Source organism: Narcine bancroftii, chromosome 4, assembly GCF_036971445.1.
Source record: "Narcine bancroftii isolate sNarBan1 chromosome 4, sNarBan1.hap1, whole genome shotgun sequence".
Lineage (NCBI taxonomy): Eukaryota > Metazoa > Chordata > Chondrichthyes > Torpediniformes > Narcinidae > Narcine > Narcine bancroftii.
Window position 1 is genome coordinate 241,481,144 of NC_091472.1, and position 18,201 is coordinate 241,499,344.

At 37.8% G+C, this 18,201-nt stretch overlaps 2 protein-coding genes across 3 annotated transcripts in view; both read left to right on the forward strand.

The window, feature by feature from the left end:
- The window catches only part of dnajb11 (DnaJ heat shock protein family (Hsp40) member B11), a 33,809-nt gene extending 29,022 nt beyond the window's left edge, over positions 1-4,787 (forward strand). For both annotated transcript variants that reach the window (XM_069934502.1, XM_069934501.1), the window contains exons 8-10: positions 942-1,053; positions 1,275-1,434; positions 3,096-4,787. In XM_069934502.1, the coding sequence (XP_069790603.1) occupies positions 942-1,053; positions 1,275-1,434; positions 3,096-3,160 (337 nt within the window). In that variant the 3' untranslated portion in view covers positions 3,161-4,787. The remainder of the gene's footprint in view (positions 1-941; positions 1,054-1,274; positions 1,435-3,095) is intronic.
- A 2,541-nt stretch (positions 4,788-7,328) lies between these two features.
- The window catches only part of LOC138761781 (cyclin-dependent kinase 2-like), a 33,056-nt gene continuing 22,183 nt past the window's right edge, over positions 7,329-18,201 (forward strand). The window contains exons 1-2 of the mRNA XM_069934504.1: positions 7,329-7,507; positions 16,947-17,024. Of these exons, the coding sequence (XP_069790605.1) occupies positions 7,392-7,507; positions 16,947-17,024 (194 nt within the window). The 5' untranslated portion in view covers positions 7,329-7,391. The remainder of the gene's footprint in view (positions 7,508-16,946; positions 17,025-18,201) is intronic.

Consider the following 18,201-nt stretch of genomic DNA (forward strand, 5'->3'; position numbering starts at 1 on the left):
TGATTAGATATTTTTTAATAGAAAATGAACTTTAGCAAACTTAAATCCTAGTTTGGTCTTTGTCAAAGATGTCCAGCTCTGGACACAAAGTTTATGGATATAAAAGATTTAAATGATGTAGAGAATGTTTACTAGAATGATAATGGAGAGCAAGAATTTAAAATGTCTGGAGACGCTGGTGACGTTAAAATTTCTCTCCTTCGAGCAGAAGGCTTATGAGGAGATTTAATATTCAAAATGGAGTATTTTGATAGAGCAGTCAGAAAGATGTATTTCCACTTTTTAGAGGGTCTATAACCAGAGATTTAAAAAGCAAAAAAATTATGAAGTGTGAGGAGGTATGGAAATTAGGTGTTGAGCTGTGCAGAAGATTGTGAAAAGAAAGCACAGCAAGTACATTTTTAATCCTCTTGAAAGGAGACATTTGTATAATTATTGAAGGGAATTCAAGGATTCTACATATGTAGTGGGCTGAAGGGACTGCTACATAATTTCATGAAATTTCATGTAAATCAAGCAGTTCAGTGGATTGGAGTAATTGCTGAGGAATATATCTCTGGATTTGTGGAAATCTTAAAAACTCTTGGCTGTGGCATCAAAGTACATGTAGTTAAGTCCATAACAAATTGGATAACTTTCTTTCATTTTTAATTTTTTGAGATTGGATATCTTGACTGTGGTGCAAGCTCTGAGCAAAACTTGCTTTCAAAATTGAACAAACAATGAGAAACTGGAGGAGGTCAATGAGTCAGGTAGCATCCATGGAGGCCCATTTTCAAGAAGTGGATTTCAACCCAAAAGCTTCACTATTTCTCTCCATGGATGCTGCCTGTTGTTGGCAAAATAGTTAAATGCCTGCTACAGTTCGTAATGTTAAGATGTACCAAGAAAATAGATCATTTGTCTAGTTTAATCTCACCGATACCTTTCTTTCACTTTAGACACCCAGTGTTTGAAAGACGGGGTGATGACCTGTACACTAATGTCACAATTTCATTGGTAGAAGCGTTGATAGGTTTCGAAATGGATATTTCTCATTTGGATGGACACAAGGTAAGTTACTTCTGAGAGTAGAGATTAGGCTTTATAACATTAGTACAATTTTAGACCATTCTAATTAATTTTGTGTATTTGTTCTCATGATAATAAATAATTAAGTCTCTCCAGTTGATTTTATGTGAAGTAGAAAATTATTCATTTTAAGCTTGCATTTAAACGTTTAATGTCATCTCTTTAGAAGTTTGATTTTAATTTTGTCTTGCATCTTTTTTCAGGTTCATGTAGTTAGAGATAAGATTACAAAACCCAGTGCAAAACTATGGAAGAAAGGAGAGGGGTTACCAAACTTTGATAACAACAACATTCGAGGTTCCCTCATAATAACATTTGATGTGGATTTCCCCAAGGACAAACTTACTGATGATCAGAAGGAGGGCAAGTATTAATTTGTTAAATTGCTTTCTTCTAGGTTACCATTCTGGTTAACATCTGAACAGCTATTTTAACTGTTTTGTATTTTATTCACATTTAATTTTTTTGATTATTTACTAGCCACATTGATATTGTTGCCAATTGGAGAAGGGAAGAAAGTAAGGCACTTGCTGTGTCATTTTGATCCAGTGACATACTTTAGCAACTTTGCTCTAGTTCATTGTGGAAATGACTTTTCTTTTCACCTGATTCCATAATAAATCGACAAGGAATTGTGAATCATGGGAATTTTTAGATGAAAAAGTCCATGAGCTACCTTGATGATCTTGTTGCATAATAAGGTTGATAACCAAAGATGGCAATTATTTTGTCAAGTAATTATGCATTCATTGTGGTAATTCCTCTCCATCTCTTCTTGATACCTGGAATTCCTGGAACTTTGATATCCTTAGTCTGGGCATCAATTGACTATATTAAATCTTATAATGAAGTAACTTTATTATAAATTTCTTTCGGTCCTCAATGGACTGAGATCACTTCCTGTAAATAATTTCTGTTATATCTAATTGCAAGAACCAAAATATATAAGAATATTTAGAGAAGCATGTATTGGTTCTGCCTAATTAAGAACCACCATCCTGATGATTTAAGGTATCACTTATTCTAAGCTCATTTTGATTTGAAACAAAAGTGAATTTAAATTAGAATGGATGGAATTCAGAAAATTAATTATTTTCCTCAAACATTTTGTAATTTAAATTCATAGACAAACCTTTCTTGGTAGGCTAAATTTTAACTCCCAAAAATGAATAGATTGCCAAAAGTTTGGATGCAACTGGAACTGGGAAAGACCATTTTAACTTTTAAGAGAAAGAAGAAGTAGCTCCAGTTATTAGAAAAGCTGGCAGGTAAAAAAGAGAGAAGGGTTAAAGCAATGATGCAAATCCCTTTGCAAAATATTTTGTCATTCATCAGGAACAGGAATTTTCCTTCATGTTCCACAAACTACTCTGACACTCTTTTAGTATTGTATGTCTGAGGCAGATGTCCTGTTCCATAAGCTTCAGCCTATCACTTGGACTCCCTGTCAATTAATACACCCACATCAAAAAGCCTGGATTTAAATTCTCCCTACACTTTTTGGCAAGGACTGCATATGGTGACAATGCAATAGCCACCAGTGTGGAGATGGGGAATTCACCTGTTAATCAAGTCTGGTAACCCCACTCCTTTGTGACTGTGGTTGATTTTGTACACATAATTTGCATGTAATTGTATTTCACATTACAGTTATGAGAAATTGCATTTTTACTAGATGCTGCAGTTTCTCTGCACTTTAAAATTGGCTGATTACTGAATAAATTGATCTTCATTTGGGGAAAACAATATTCAGGTTTCTTGACTTTGGAACAGGCTCTGCTATACCACATTGCCCAAAGAGTACCCTCTCCAAAGCTAAAATCTGGGGGTTTTTTTAATGTGTGGGTTTTTATGCTGGTTTGCAAAAATTGATAACTCTGGTGGAGAAATGGAGATGAAGTTCTGATTCTTGCTCATCTGAGAACCCTTGTGGGGAAGTGCTGACAGCTTGAGGTGTATCTTAACTTTAGAGAAGATGTAGATTGAAATCCAAAATAGATTTATCTTTTTTTTGTATCCTGCAGATATAAAGAATCTGCTTAAACAAGGACCAGTGAAGAAAGTCTACAATGGACTTCAGGGATATTGATGTAAACACAGAAGAAACAAACTTTTATGTGAAAGTTAAAATTTAATTATTTATTATCTGAGGTTTCTAATGTTGAATGTATTCCTTAATTTGGGCAAGGGAGTGTAGGAGAACTGCTAATCTTTTAAAAACTAAAATCTGTGCAAAAAAATACAAGATTATAGTTTTTCTTAAAGCATCCTCATTTCTCTCCATCTATCTTTCCTCGCCCTCCCCTTAATCAAAAAGAAATAGTTGACTGGTCAGAAGAGTAAAATTATTGGCATTTTAAAATGAATGGATGTCTTAAATGCTCCTATTCCAAGCAGAAAGGGCAAACAAAACTTCTCATCACCTTTAAAAGGTGCTCTTTAAAATATTTGGTATTGTTCAATTTCAAACTAAGATGCAAGTACAGATTACAATACAGAATTATTTGCGTAGTTTCAATTAAACTTGTTTTTTGTACATATAGCCAAAAATTGCTCCAGAAATGACAACAATTGTTTCTGTTGTCTCTTGTGGGCTGCGAAGAATGCAACATTAGTCCCAAATGGCATATCTAAGAAAAATAATTTATTCATACTTGAATGGACTATGCATTGCTTTTGATGGTTTCTGAAACTTTGAGGAAGCCGTATGACTACAATATCATTTATACCTGTACAGCACACTTCATGTAAAATTGTCAAAATTATATTTCTGGAAATGTGCACAGAGATAATGACATTGTTGTAAATTCATTAACTAACATTGATTGGAAAGAAAATAACATTTGCCCCACAGATTGTGTGCATTATTTTAATTGGAGAATGGAGTATTTACCTTTTTTCAGAAAATCGATTATTCCAAAATACTTAAAGAACATTTTTTTAAAAAAGAGTTGGAGTGTAATTCCATTCAGATATCAGATGAATACTAAATAAAATGCTCCTTCCAGACATTGGGATAAGATTTTAGAATTCCTTTTGTCATCAATTAATCTTCCTCAAAAGTTATAGCTACAACAGACTGAAAAATGGCTAAAATATTAGACACTTCTTTCTTTCTTAAGGTAGAAAGAATCTATTGGCCGTTTATTTGATTATTTGATACATTGTGGAGGTGCAGAGCTTGAAAGGATCTACGTAAATGATTCAACTGTATTTTCATGTGATGTTCCATTTATAACTAGCAATGTTATCTATTCATTATGTAATTGAAACATGCAGCCTTAAAACTGTTGTTTTCAAATTTCAGATTACAAAATTGTGAACTGCTTTTGGAAGAATAAATTGCTGTATGTTTCTATTGAATGTTTCTCACATCCTACTGTTTTAATGCAAATGTTTCCTCATGATTTCTACCACTGAAAAAAAAATACCAAGAAGTTTTATTTTTAAAAAATTTTGGTGTGTAAAGTAAACATACTTTAGGATAAAACATTTTTTGGTGTATATATAGTTTAAAAACTGTTAGTGTTCGGTTAAGACATCTTTTTGAAGCCAACGTATTTTCACAATTAAAATCACTAAATGTGTATAGAAAAATATCCTTGTCTGGACAATCGCGATCTGTGACATGACAAATAGTTTGTCATTTTAAATACAGAAGGATATGGCTTGAGTTACTTTCAAGATCTTTCAGTAAATAGAACAACATTAAATCATAGCGTCTGCAAGCTTGATCCTTTTTGAACACTTGGGAGTTGAAGTGTGTGTTTCTTTATGATGTAGATTTTTCTAATTTTAAGATAAGTGAATGAATTTAATTAAAGATAACTGTGTGAATTGCAAACAAATGGATTAATGGGGTAGTGAAAACAAGTTAAATTCATTGTAATATAATTTGGACTACTGTTACAATTTTTTTTAACAAGTATTGTAAAATTGTACTTTTATAGTTTTTTTTGGAAGTACTTTGTTAAAACCAATGCTCAGTTTACTTTCAAACAAATGATGGTTGACTCACAGATGCTTTGTTTGTCAGTCAATTCAATTTTTAGGGAGGATGGAGTCTATAATAAATTTAATTGAATGGGGAACAAGGCTGAATGTTAGAAGTAAGTTACATCAAAGCCACATTTCTCAATGAATAACAGTTTTTATATTTTGTCAGGAACAAAAAGAAATGTAATGAAAGTAAAATAGTGACTTCAGATGTTGGAAAACTGAAACCACACAAAATGCTGAGGAACTTGATGGGTCAGGCAGCATCAATGGAAGTTAACAGATGTTTCATCCTTCGGACCAAAACCCTTGATCGGGACTGCCAAGAAAGAGGGCAGTCTTTATTTTCCAGCATCTGCAGTCTTGTTCACTTCTCACTCCCCTCAACCTTTATTCCTTGGCAGTCTTGAGAGTTTTGGCCCAAAACATTGTCTCTTGCCTTCTATGGATGCTGCCTGACCTACTGAGTTCCTTCACCATTTTATATGTAATGAAAAGTGTTTATTATCATCTACCCTTGCCTGGGTTAAATAAATTGCAAAAAAAAAACCCAATTCCACTGAATCTTTCCCACCTATTATTTCGGAACAGAACATTTTATAACATGTGAATCCATGTTGCAAATGAAGTTGAAATTTTATGCTTTTTTTTTGTCTTGACACCAGAATGAGGCTTGTAAGAAGTGAATTTGGAGGGGGGTGGGGGGGAGAGACTTTCATTCTGCTATAGCTTGATCTGCTTGGATTATTTACAATGCAAGTAGCATTTCTTTAGGAATGAAATGGAATTGGACTGTAAAAGAATGAGACAGGTTAACATTTCGCTAGAGATGTAATTGAATTTAACCATAATTTTATCACAATAATTCTGAGAACAAATGCTGATAGAACCCTTAGCAGTCTTAGTGAATATTTTGTTTTCTGACCTGTTGCACTGATCTTAATCTTGCCAGAGAGTTCCTTTTTAAAGAGGAAAAAAAAGTATCATTAAAAGTTGACTGCTAGTCATAACTCTTTTTTCCCCCAAGGGATTCTGCCCAAAATAATTTGTGCACTTCCACTCTACACCTTATTTGTTTTGATAGTCAAGAGGAAAAAAATGTTTATATTTAGCAGATGAGCAAAGTTCTGCATGTGTGAAATGTAGCATTTCACAGAAAACCTGGAGCTTGCTGCAAGCTTTTTTTAATTTCAGATACTACTCCTAATTTATTTGTATGTAACTCCTTCCTTTGGGTTTCATGGTGATGACTTTATGATTGCATTAGGTCTTGATTGGGTTTTTGAGAATTGTACAGAAAGTAACAAATGATTTAGAGATTGTTTCATCACTTGAGTAATTTACATTTTTACATTGCATTGTCACCTAACCCAAATCATGTTAAAGGCCTTAAAAGATTAAGTATCAAGGCAATGTGCCCTGAGTATTATCACAAGTGATCCACAGGCTCGTTTGGACAAATAGTTAGGTGAAAGGTTGGATTTAATCATTTAAAAAAAAAACTGATAGTTGCTAGGTGAAAGTACAGCTGTCAATGGGAAAAAAATAAATAAATTTGGCAATGCTTTATAGGGGCACTGCAAATGGATCAGTGTTGGTATAAAGGGATGAGACAACAGAGGAACATGGAAACAGTGTTAGCTTTTAATTTTATTTGAATGCTATATGAAAGTTAGCTGGATTCAAATAGCATTTGATGGAAATTAGATTGACCCGTTCAAAGAAATAGATAAAATTTAAGCTCACTGAGGCAAGAGAAGTCTGAAATAATAGTTGTGCCTGTGGCTCTTGGGCAGAGCTAACTTCAAACGAAGAGCTACTGGAAGAATTATGATTTGTAAACTAGAGGACCACAACTGAATGTTTCCAGCATATTTTAAATTTTTGCTGGTTCTTAATTCTCAAGGCCTTTTGATGAGCAACCTAACTTTCCATCTAAGAAATGGCTTTGCTGCTCCTCTCACGTCGGTCTTTGTGGGTTTCCATCCAGTTTTTGCCGTGTTTGGAGAGATTGCAGCTATTTAAAAAGTACCTAATAATTGCTTAGAATTCAGATGTCGAGCAGCTATTGTTCATTTGCCGGTGCTACAGGAAACGCGCTGGAGCATTTCGTTCAGTCGCTCCCCCCCCCTTCCAACTTCGCCAATGTAGGGTACAGAAGCCGAGGCTGACGGACAGCGGCGTGAGGCTCCGCCTTCTCTATTGCGTCAGGGGGACGAGCTTCTCCGGAGAGCCAATGGGAAAGGCGAGCGGCGCGACGAAAGCGCGGGAAAGTGCGGGCGAGCCGAGGCGAAGAGAGTGAGGGGTCGCAGCGGAACGGAAGCATGGACAACTTTAAGAAGGTTGAGAAGATCGGGGAGGGGACCTACGGAGTGGTCTATAAAGCTATGAATATAGTAACGGGAGAGATGGTGGCTCTGAAAAAAATAAGACTGGACGCGTAAGTTACTGCCAGCTGACAGGGTTCCTGCCAGGGTTCTGTGCTGACAGTCTGAGCTTCGTGCTCATCTCGAGATTTTACCTTCAGGAATAAAATAAGGAGCACTCTAGTCTTCCTGAGATTGCACATGCCCTGTTCACAGAATTACATCACAAACCTTTTGTCTAAGATCCAAATGTTTTGGATGTTTATTTTAAAAAAAAAGCCCCATCCGGTATCTTAACTTTGACAAACATCCAACGGTTGCTCGACGACTTGTGAAAATCGAGCAAGGGGACCCTGAACCATCCACACAGCGACATCTGAACTCGAGTAGCCTAAGGCTGCAGAGAGCGTCCCCCCCCCCCCCCCCCCCCCCCCTCCGTGGCCCACCCACTCTTGCATCTGGCGCTCAACCACGGCAGTAAATTTGCAAAGCAGAACCTTATTATTCTTTACAACCTCCTGGTGATCAAAGTCAGGGGAATGTTAGCGCAGTGCTTGTGGAGAGCAATAACTGCAAAGCAGTTCATTACCCTGGAGCCCAGTTTTAATGTGAATTACTTTTAAGTCGATCACTGTGCATTGATGCCCAGTGACGAAGTTTGTTTGGCAAACAGCTGGTCACCCCAACAGTTAAAAACATGGTACAAAGTATGGTTGTAGAGAAAGATCAGTTGATACAGAGCAAAGGCAACAATCCTTTAAAGAAAATTTAAATGAAAAATATTAATGTTAGATGTGTTGAAGTGAAAGGATGGGAAAGTAGAGCTGTTGCAGAGTAACTTGCAAAATATCCCCAAACTCTGGCACTCTCTTGAATCAATCTTGTATAGAAATTAATGATTGAATGGCAACTCTTCCCCATTTAAAAAAAAAATTGCATACAGGAGCAGCTGTAACTTGCCCAAGTGCGCACAAATGCAAGGAATCCGACCATTAAAAAGGAATTGCTCAGAACCCATCACGAGGCTGTATTTGTTGCCCATGCCTGAATGTCCCAGATTATTGGTTGTCAACCTTTTTGAATCGAACGCCATCTCAGGTATTCCTTTTTAGGCAGACCACCAGTGAGGATAGTGGATGCCTAGTAAGCTCGATCTGCTTTATAGATCATTGAGAGGATTTGTGTTTTATTTTCGTGCAAAATAGTTGAGGGAATTTTCCTCTGGTAAGCCAGATTTGCAGATGCCATTCTTCCTTTCCCTCTCCCATCCCTCAACCTTCTGGACAAAACCCGCAAAGCCAGAGACCATGGGTTAGGAAATATTACCCTAGAAAATATGGCATTGAGCTCCCTTGTTTAAAGTTCAGATTTAATGTCAGACATACGCAACATCACATGCAGGCCAGGCAGAATTCCTAATGACCAGTAACTGTAAACTGGACTCAAGAAGAAATAAATGTATAACAAAGAAAGAAATGTAAACTCTGCAATTACAGATAATAAGTATTCAATAATAAATAATGTGCAAAGTAAGAATCCTTAAATGAGACTCTGAATGAGTCTGTTGTTCAGCAGTCTGATGGCTGAGGGGTAGTAGCTATTCCTAAACCTGGAGGTATGAGTCTTGTGGCACCAGGACCATTTTCCTGATGGCAGAAGCAAGAATAGAGCATGTCCTTGGTGGTGGGATCCTTAATGATTGCTTCTGCTCTCTAATGGCAATATTCCATGTAGGTGTTTGAGATTAGTGGTTCTCAACCTTTTTCTTTCCAGTCACATACCACTTTAAGTATTCCCTATGCTCTGTGATTAGTAAGGGATTGCTTAAGGTGGTTTGAAAACCACTGTTTTAATTCTACCTAATTGACTCATTAGGTGCATAGTTTCATAACTCAAGCAAAATATTTCAGTAACTGTTGGGTCTAGAGCAGTGATCCTCAACCTTCCCTTCTCATTCACATACCACCTTAAGCAATCCCTTACTAATCACAAAGCACTGACTTTGTGAGCTCTCTTTAAACAATAATCCAGGTAAATCACATCAGTGGTGGGAGGGAATGTGTGACTAATTAAACAGCTCTTCCAAGAAGATAGGATGATCTAAATAAATTAGTTTTCTTTATCATTCCACAGTTTAAACTGTTTCTCTTTACAAAATCTTAATTTTCCTATTTATTTTCCTTTATAGCAACTAATTTGATTCTTAATTCACTTGGACTGAAGGGTCTGTTTTCTATGATGTAATGTACTATGGTTCCCTGATTCTATCACAAGCTGAACCTTGAGTCCTAACTCAAACAGAAGGGAGACCTTATCACGTATTTGACAAAATGTGGATATTTTGAATGATAAATTCTAAAAGGTACTATTGAAAAACAGATGATGAGAAGATGTGTAGGATGGTGGGTTTGCAGAAGAACAAATAGATGTTGTAACCTCAATGCTATAACTCACATTTGTTAGTTTGCAATGAATTAGGGGACATTCATTTTGAGCTCAATTGTATGGTAAGTTTAGTTATTTGATATTTGTATCAAAGACAGAGGGCCATAGTATTTCAGCTTGGAATTAACACCTATTCAGCTGTTTTTGGTTCATTAATACAGCCAGAAGAAGAACCCTGTTTTACTACAGATTCTTCCATAAAAGCACCAGAAAATTGCTCACATGAATAGATCGAAATGAGCTGAAGAACTGAGAGGATATTTTGTTGTTGTTAGGTAATATGTGTGGAAAATAGCTCTTGGGATTACTGTTTTCATCATTTAATTGTTCTGTTAACAAAACTGGACAACAGTTTTTTTTTAAAGGTTTGTTTCCTGAAAGAAAATTGCGGATTATGATAGATAACTATGCTGAACACAAAGATAATTTCAGATTTGCTGTATCACATAGGAAGTTGGAGCAACATTAAATTAACTTTTATTGAATTTAGCATTAAGCATATACTCGCCACAAATCTAAAAGAAAATATTGTAGCTGTTGTGACATTGATGAAATGTACCTGCTGTATTGTCCGCCTCGATTCCACAAGCAGGTGAGACCCAGGAATAACTTCCATTAGCACCCCCAAGGATGAGTATTCTCGCATACTCAATGAATTCCCCTCCATCCTGCGGCCTCAATTCACTTCCGCCATGCCCCAGCATGGTGTCTGCCACCACATTTTGACCCAGGGCCACCCCCATGCCAAAGCCAGATATTTGCCTCCTGAGAAGCTACAACTGGCAAAGGAGGAATTCTCCTGACTACTGGAGCTAGGGATCGCCTGCAGGTCGGATAGTCCATCTCTGTGCATTAACTGCTCGCCTGACAGAGTTCGGCCTCACCGTCAACGTGGCCAAGTGCCAGTTCGGTAAGGAGCCCCTGCAGTTCCTAGACCATATCATTTCTGTGGATGTGGCCGCCCCGTCACCCGAGAAGGTCACAGTTCCCAAAGCCCGTCACCCTCAAGGGTCTACAAGAATTCACCGGGATGGTCAACTTTTACCACCATTTCATCCCAGGGGCGTCTCGCATCATGCAGCCGTTGTTCGCACTGATCACCGCCAAAAGTAAGACCCTGGAGTGGACGGAAGAGGCCGAGAACCCTTTCACCGCGACAAAGGATGCCCTTGCGAGCGCCACCTTACTGGCTCACCTGCAGCTCGATGCATTCACAGTGGACACTTTGGCCACGGCCATTGGGGGCGTCCTGGAGCAATTGGTCAATAGCCAGTGGTGCCCACTTGCATTCTTCAGCAAACACCTCCGCCCTCCGGAACTAAAATACATTGCCTTCAGCAGGGAGCTCCTGGCCCTGTATCTTTCCATCAGGCACTTCTGGTTCTTCCTGGTGGGCAGGCCGTTCATGGTTTTCCTCAACCACAAACTGCTCACCCAGGCCCTTGCCATGTCCAAAGATCTCTGATTGGCACGCCAGCAGCGACATCTGTCCTACTTCTTGGAGTTCACCGACATCTGACGCCGAGCGGGTAAGGACAATGTTGTTGCAGATGTGCTCTCAAGGCCCACCATCCACAGCCTGTCCCCCGGCCTGGACTACACCCAGCTAGCGCAGGCACAGAAAGGGGACGAGGAAACACAGGCTTCCCGCACCGCCATCACTGGCCTCCGTTTCAAGGACCTTAAACTGCTGGACAGCCCCGACACACTGCTCTGCAACGTCTCCACCGGTTCACCGTGCCCAGTAGTCCTGCCGCAACGGAGGCCGCAGGTTGTCAGCATGGTCCACGACTTGGCTCACCCCTCAGTCAAGACCTCGGTTTGCATAGTAGCAGAACAATTTGTGTGACACGGCCTCAAGAAACAAGTATCCTAGATGGCGAGAAATTGCACGGAGTGCCAGGCCTCTAAAGTCCAGCACCATGTTAAAGTTCTGATTCAGAAGTTCAACCCCCCCCAACCAAGAGGTTTGAGCATATCCACATCGACATCATGGGCCCCCTAGGGACGCCCGCTACTTGTTGACTTCAGTCAACTGCACGATGAGGTGGCCGGAAGCCATCCCACCGAAAGACACTTCCGCCGAGTGCTGCGCCAGAACTCTGCTCGCCCACTGAATTGCCAGGTTCGATGTTCCACCGCACATGACAAGCGACAGGGGTGCCCTATGATCACAACTGTCGAACCTCTTGGGGATCAAGCTCCACCATACCACCGCGAACCATCCCCAGGCCAACAGTCTAGAGGAGCGTTTCCACTGGCACCTCAAGTCGGCTCTTATGGCACGACTCATGGCCCCAACTGGATGGACAAATTGCCCTGCGTCTTGCTCGACATTAGAATGGCACTGAAGGAAGACCTCAGGTATCATCCACAGAGTTGGTCTACAGCACACTGTTGTCGCTACCCGGGGAGTTCTTCAGCCTAAGCATTGATTCCGTGACCGAGAATTGGACCCTACTGGCAGACTTGTGGGACAAACTCGCCTCACTCACAACCCCACCACCAACCCACCAAAGCTGCCGCCCGACTTGCATCCCCATGGAACTGGCCACGACAGACTTCGTTTTTGTTCGGCGAGGCCCACACCCCGCGCCCCTACGAAGGCCCTTACAAAGTCCTGAAACACTCAGGCAAGACATTCACTTTGGACGTTGGGGGCAGGGAGGAGATATTCACGGTTGACAGATTCAAGGCAGCACACTTGAACCTTAGTCAGTCAGTACTGACAGCCTGACCAAAACGATGAGGTAGGCTGCCCAAGTGGTGAGACGCGTAAGCCGGTTCTGGAAGGAATTGTGTGGCGGTGCACATCTTTCGTGTGAACCAGTCCCCCTTGTATTGCCATGCCGGCGGGGCAGTCGTGGGAAGATGGCACCGTCGGGGGACCTCAGTGGCTTAGGCCAAAGCGCACGACTTGGGTGAACATGATGATGTAACTGCCAGCGCGGGGGCAGAGCTCACACCGCCCTTAAACGGCGCGTGCGAAGTTTGAATAAATCCATTCAACTGAAACCCCTCAACGTCCTGTGGTGTGTTTCAGTTAGTAGCTGCTACATATAAATATATATATATATATATATATATATATATATATGTGTGTGTGTGTGTGTGTGTGTGTTGGTTTGTTGTTTTTGCAATACTGTTTAATCTTAGATTTTAAAAAAATTTTAAGCACACAGTATGTATGGTATATATGGCTACCTTTGGAATGGCCACCCTACTCTTTAGTCACATCATCCCTGGCCCAAGCAAGGTTCTTTATGCAGTGGAAAATGTATTCCTTCCAGAACTGCATCAGTTTCTTGCCAGTGTCATCATTTGCAGGAACAACCTGAGCAAAGGGCCTCCTCAGGTAGATGGCCTTGAATGCTGCAATAACCCCTTGATTCTGGATTTAAGAGGTGGTGTTTAGTGGGAGGAACAAAACTTTGGTGTTGAGTTGGAGATCACCAATAAAAGGGGGATGTACTGGAGCATCGTCTACAATTAGCAAAATCTTGAAAGGTATGCCTTCTTCCAAGCAATGCTTCTCCATTTCACTGGCTTAGCAACCGAGAAAGGCATCTTGAAACAACATTTGTGTCATGCAGGATTTTTTATTGGTCCTGTAATAAACCAGTACATTGTATTTGTTAATGTTCTTGAAAGCCCTGAGATTTTCACTATGCCAAATAAGAAATGGCTATAACTTGTAGCCAACAATATTACCTCCCAAAAATACTTGTCACTCTGTCTTTAAAAGTCTTAAAGCTTGGCATTGACTTGGCCTCCTTATGGATGAAGATCCTTCCAGGCATTTACTCCCAGATTGAGGAGGTTTCATCCATATTAAAACTTTGCTGGGGCAATAACCTCCCTCTATAATTAGTTTATCTAAGGTCTCAACACATTTTTCTGCTGCCTTCGCATCAGCATTCACGGACTCACGATTCATTTTCACATTATGCAGCAAAAAACATTGTTTGAAGTGCCTGAACCACCCAGAACTATCACTAAATCAAATATTGTAGCCTGGTCCTGCTTTTCTTTCAGCATCTGGAACCAGCTTCGTGTCTTAGCAGTGATCATCAATGTGCTGAGAGGGTCTCACTTTTGTGTTTGGTCCTCAATCCACGTCATTAGCATTTTATCCCGATCGGATATAGGTCCCTCTTGCATTTACCTTTTTTTTTTAATTTTATTTAAAGGTTTTACAAAGCATAAAACATTTAAAAAATTAACAACTACAAAAAAAACCAAATCCCTTACCACCCACCCCCACTTCCCACCTAAACTATCCCATCCCACCCACCACCCTCAGAGCTAAAAAAAAATAATTCCTGGTATTTAATGGCTACTGCTTGGTGTGCCAACCCTTTACATATCATTTATTTAACATCCAAACCCATATATAAACTCCACACCTTAACAAATTATTTTGCCAATAATTTTATCTTTTCCAAATACAAACACAATTGCAATTCATTATTCCATCTTTGTATATTCAATTCCACATCATTCTTCCACATAGTAGCTATACATTTTCTTGCTACAGCTAACCCTAATTGTTTAAATGCTAGTTATGGTTTATCCATCTGCAACCCTGTCATTAATGTATTCGTATAACCCAATAAACACATCAACGGATCCAGTTGCAAATCCATTCTAAATAAATCTCTCAAAAATTTTATAATTTTTTCCCAAAAAGTTTCAACTTTTCTTCCTACCCAAACAGAATGCAAAAAAAACCTGTCTACTCCCCACATCTAAAACACAAATCTGATGAACTAAAGCCATATTTCTTCAACTTTTCAGGAGTTAAGTAAAATTGATAAAAAATTATAATTACTCATACTACATCTCACATTAAGTAATTTCGTAACACATATTTGACCATTCTTCCCAAGACAAAGTAATAGCCAAGTCTTTCTCCCATTTATCTTTCATTTTATATACATCAACCTTTTCCATCTTTTCTTGCAATAACATGTACATTTCTTTCCTTTATCAGCAATTAACATCTCAAATTTTGTTTGATCTGGTAACATCAATTCTCATCCAAAGTTTTCTAATAATAAATCTTGAACCTGATAACAAGCCAAAAAAAGAATTTAATGAAATACCAAACTTCTCTCAAAATCTATTAAAAGAAAGAATCTTGCCTGCTTCAAAACAGTCCTCCACCAATTTTACACCTTTCATTTCCCAATCTTTCATATAATGATTATTTAAAGAAAAAGGGATTATTCTGATATAAAGGTCTATTAGCTGAAATTTTACCTTTAGATCCTATAATCTGATCTCGCTCATACCAAATATCCATTAAATGTCTCAATACTGGCAATTTATACTTTTGCAATAAAAAAGGATTCCATTTATAAATAAATTGATGTATTTTATTTCAGAAATCTGATCCAATTCAATCTTTGCCCACATTGGCAGTTGATCAATATCGAACAACCTATTAATAAATTTTAATTGCGCCGCCTCATAGTAATTTTGAAAGTGCGGTAATTGAAGTCCACCTAATTCATATCTCCAGGTTAATTTTTGCATCGAGACTCTTAACAATTTACCTTTCCATAAAAACAAACAAATTACTTTATTTAATTCCTTTAAAAAATTCTTTGATACTGCACTTGGAATGAACTGAAAAAGCTATTGTATACGAGGATATATATTCATTTTAATACATTCAATCAAAGTTAATGGCAAATTTTTCCATCTATGTAAATCAACTTTAATCTTATTTAACAACGGTATATAATTTAAACTATATAAATTTTGATATTCTTTATCCACTATGACCCCTAAATATTTAATTTTATTAGACCATCTAAATTTAGTGAATTGTCTACAATCTGTATAATCTTCATCAGATAATTGGTAATATCTTACTTTTGTCCTAATTGACTTTATTACTTGAAATCATCCCATATCGATTCAAACAGAATCTTTAGGATGAGGTAACTATATCAACACATCATCTGCAAACAAATTAATTTTATACTCTTGTTCACCTATTGTAATTCCTTTAATATTAAAATCACGACTTATCGCTTGACCCTGTCTAGTTGATCTAGACAAATTGAATGCTGATGAAGTCTGTCCATTTGTCATCACCCTCTCTCACATTTTCGTTACCCTTGTAGCTTTCAGTGGAGCTGATCCTTTAACAGCTTGGAGAATTTTTTCTTTGTTTTTGAGGATCATCGTGATTGTCGAATGTGAAATGCCTAAATCGCGAGCAATAGTATTCACTGTTTTTCCATCTTTGAGTTGTTTAATAACCTTTTGTTTCACTTCCAAATTGATACTTCTCCTTTGTCTCTTGCTGCTGCTATCACTAGAATTGGTTTTGCTGCATTTGGGAGCCATGGTAGATAGAAAGTAGAGTACCTACAAACATAGGCCTTTGTATACAAAAGACATGGGCTGCACATGTTGCATGTGGTAAGTTGTTGCGTACGTCTGCTATGTCCCGTTCGCTGATCAGGATTTCTGAACCTATTATAACCTTGTAGGATAACTGATGTATATGAGATCGGACATTGCCTGAATGGATGTTAAATGGCGCATACCTGTATATCAATGTAATGTACAGCATCTGTATATGTTAGATGCTTTTATTGCCTGTCTGCATCTATCCTGAATAAGTATGACCAAGCCTAAGACAACATTTGCATATCATCTACACTGAGTGAATGCACAGGCATGCTTGGACTGACCAAAGCAGTTTGCTTTGTGGGCAATATACAAGTATACTTAAAATATGACAGGAAATCACAAAATAGGTTATATCTTTTAACAAAAGGTATGTGATTGGAAAATTTTATGGTAATTTTAATGATGAGTAGCCAAAATCCATAAAATACACCCAACGGTGTTCAGGAAGGAAAATCTTTGTCGTCCAGAGTAATCATGTTAGTTGGCTTGCTTCATATTTGGAGAATTGAGTGGGAAAATCCTGAAGATAGATTTTAAGTAAATATGAAAAGAGGAATGAAAAGTTATTACTTAAGACTATCATGTGAAAGTTAATTCAAATAATGTATTTTTATTTTAAAATATATTTTTGGAAAACAGGGAAATGGAAGGAGTGCCAAGTACTGCTATTCGAGAAATATCATTATTAAAAGAATTGAATCATCTTAATATTGTGAGGTAAGAAAATGTTCTGTTGAACAGTATAAAACAAAAAAGATGCATTTTCATTTAATATGATTTTTGAATTCTTCTACAGCTAAAATAAATAATTATTTTGAATCCTTTATTAACAAATTGCTAATGCTTGAACATCTGAAAGAAATAGATACTTAACATGCCCACCATTTAAGAATAGGCAAGTATTGTTAGCTGGGTTTGAAATCAGTAAGTACTTAAGATCAATAAGCTTCAAAAAGATCTGAAGTTATTGTCAGTGAAGTAGAAATGCTCTGTTTTATTTGGTGATCTAAGACAATTTTACTGCCAAATAGCTTTTTTTTTCCTGAAGCAATATTAAATATAGTGGAAGCCATCAAAACCATTTCATAATATACTGGAAGATTTTTTTACACAAAAGAATAAAAACTTATGCATTGTACAGAATAGTTATTTTAATTTAACACCCTTTTGCTTAGGTATTCTTGGCTTTTATTTCTTGGCTTTGATTAAGGAGATTATTTGTTTGAACTTCCTTTGTTGTTTGTAAAGTTCAAATATGTTCTCTTCTCACCTATGTTTTCATTTTGTTAAAATAAAGATTTGTTCTGTTACTCATACAATTAGCATTAGAATTGTACAGAGATAACAGCACGGCATTAGACCCTTTGGCCCACTGAGTCTGTGTTGACCGTCAACTATCCATCCTCACTAATCTGACATTAATCCCATTCTCTCTGTGGGCAATATACGAGTATACTTAAAATATGACAGGAAATCACAAAATAGGTTATATCTTTTAACAAAAGGTATGTGATTGGAAAATTTTATGGTAATTTTAATGATGAGCAGCCAAAATCCATAAAATACACCCAACGGTGTTCAGGAAGGAAAATCTTTGTCGTCCAGAGTCATCATGTTAGTTGGCTTGCTTCATATTTGGAGAATTGAGTGGGAAAATCCTGAAGATAGATTTTAAGTAAATATGAAAAGAGGAATTAATCCCATTCTCTCTGCACCCTACCTCTCACAGACACTCTTGAGGCAATTTACAGCAGGCAAATGAGATTTAGATTTATTTATTATTGTCATACAGTATGCACTGTTATACTGCAAGAAACTTTCTCTTGCATGCTATTTGAAGGCTAGGAAAGAGTCATCACATTCTGTCACTGTCATGCAAAAAAAGAAAAGAAAG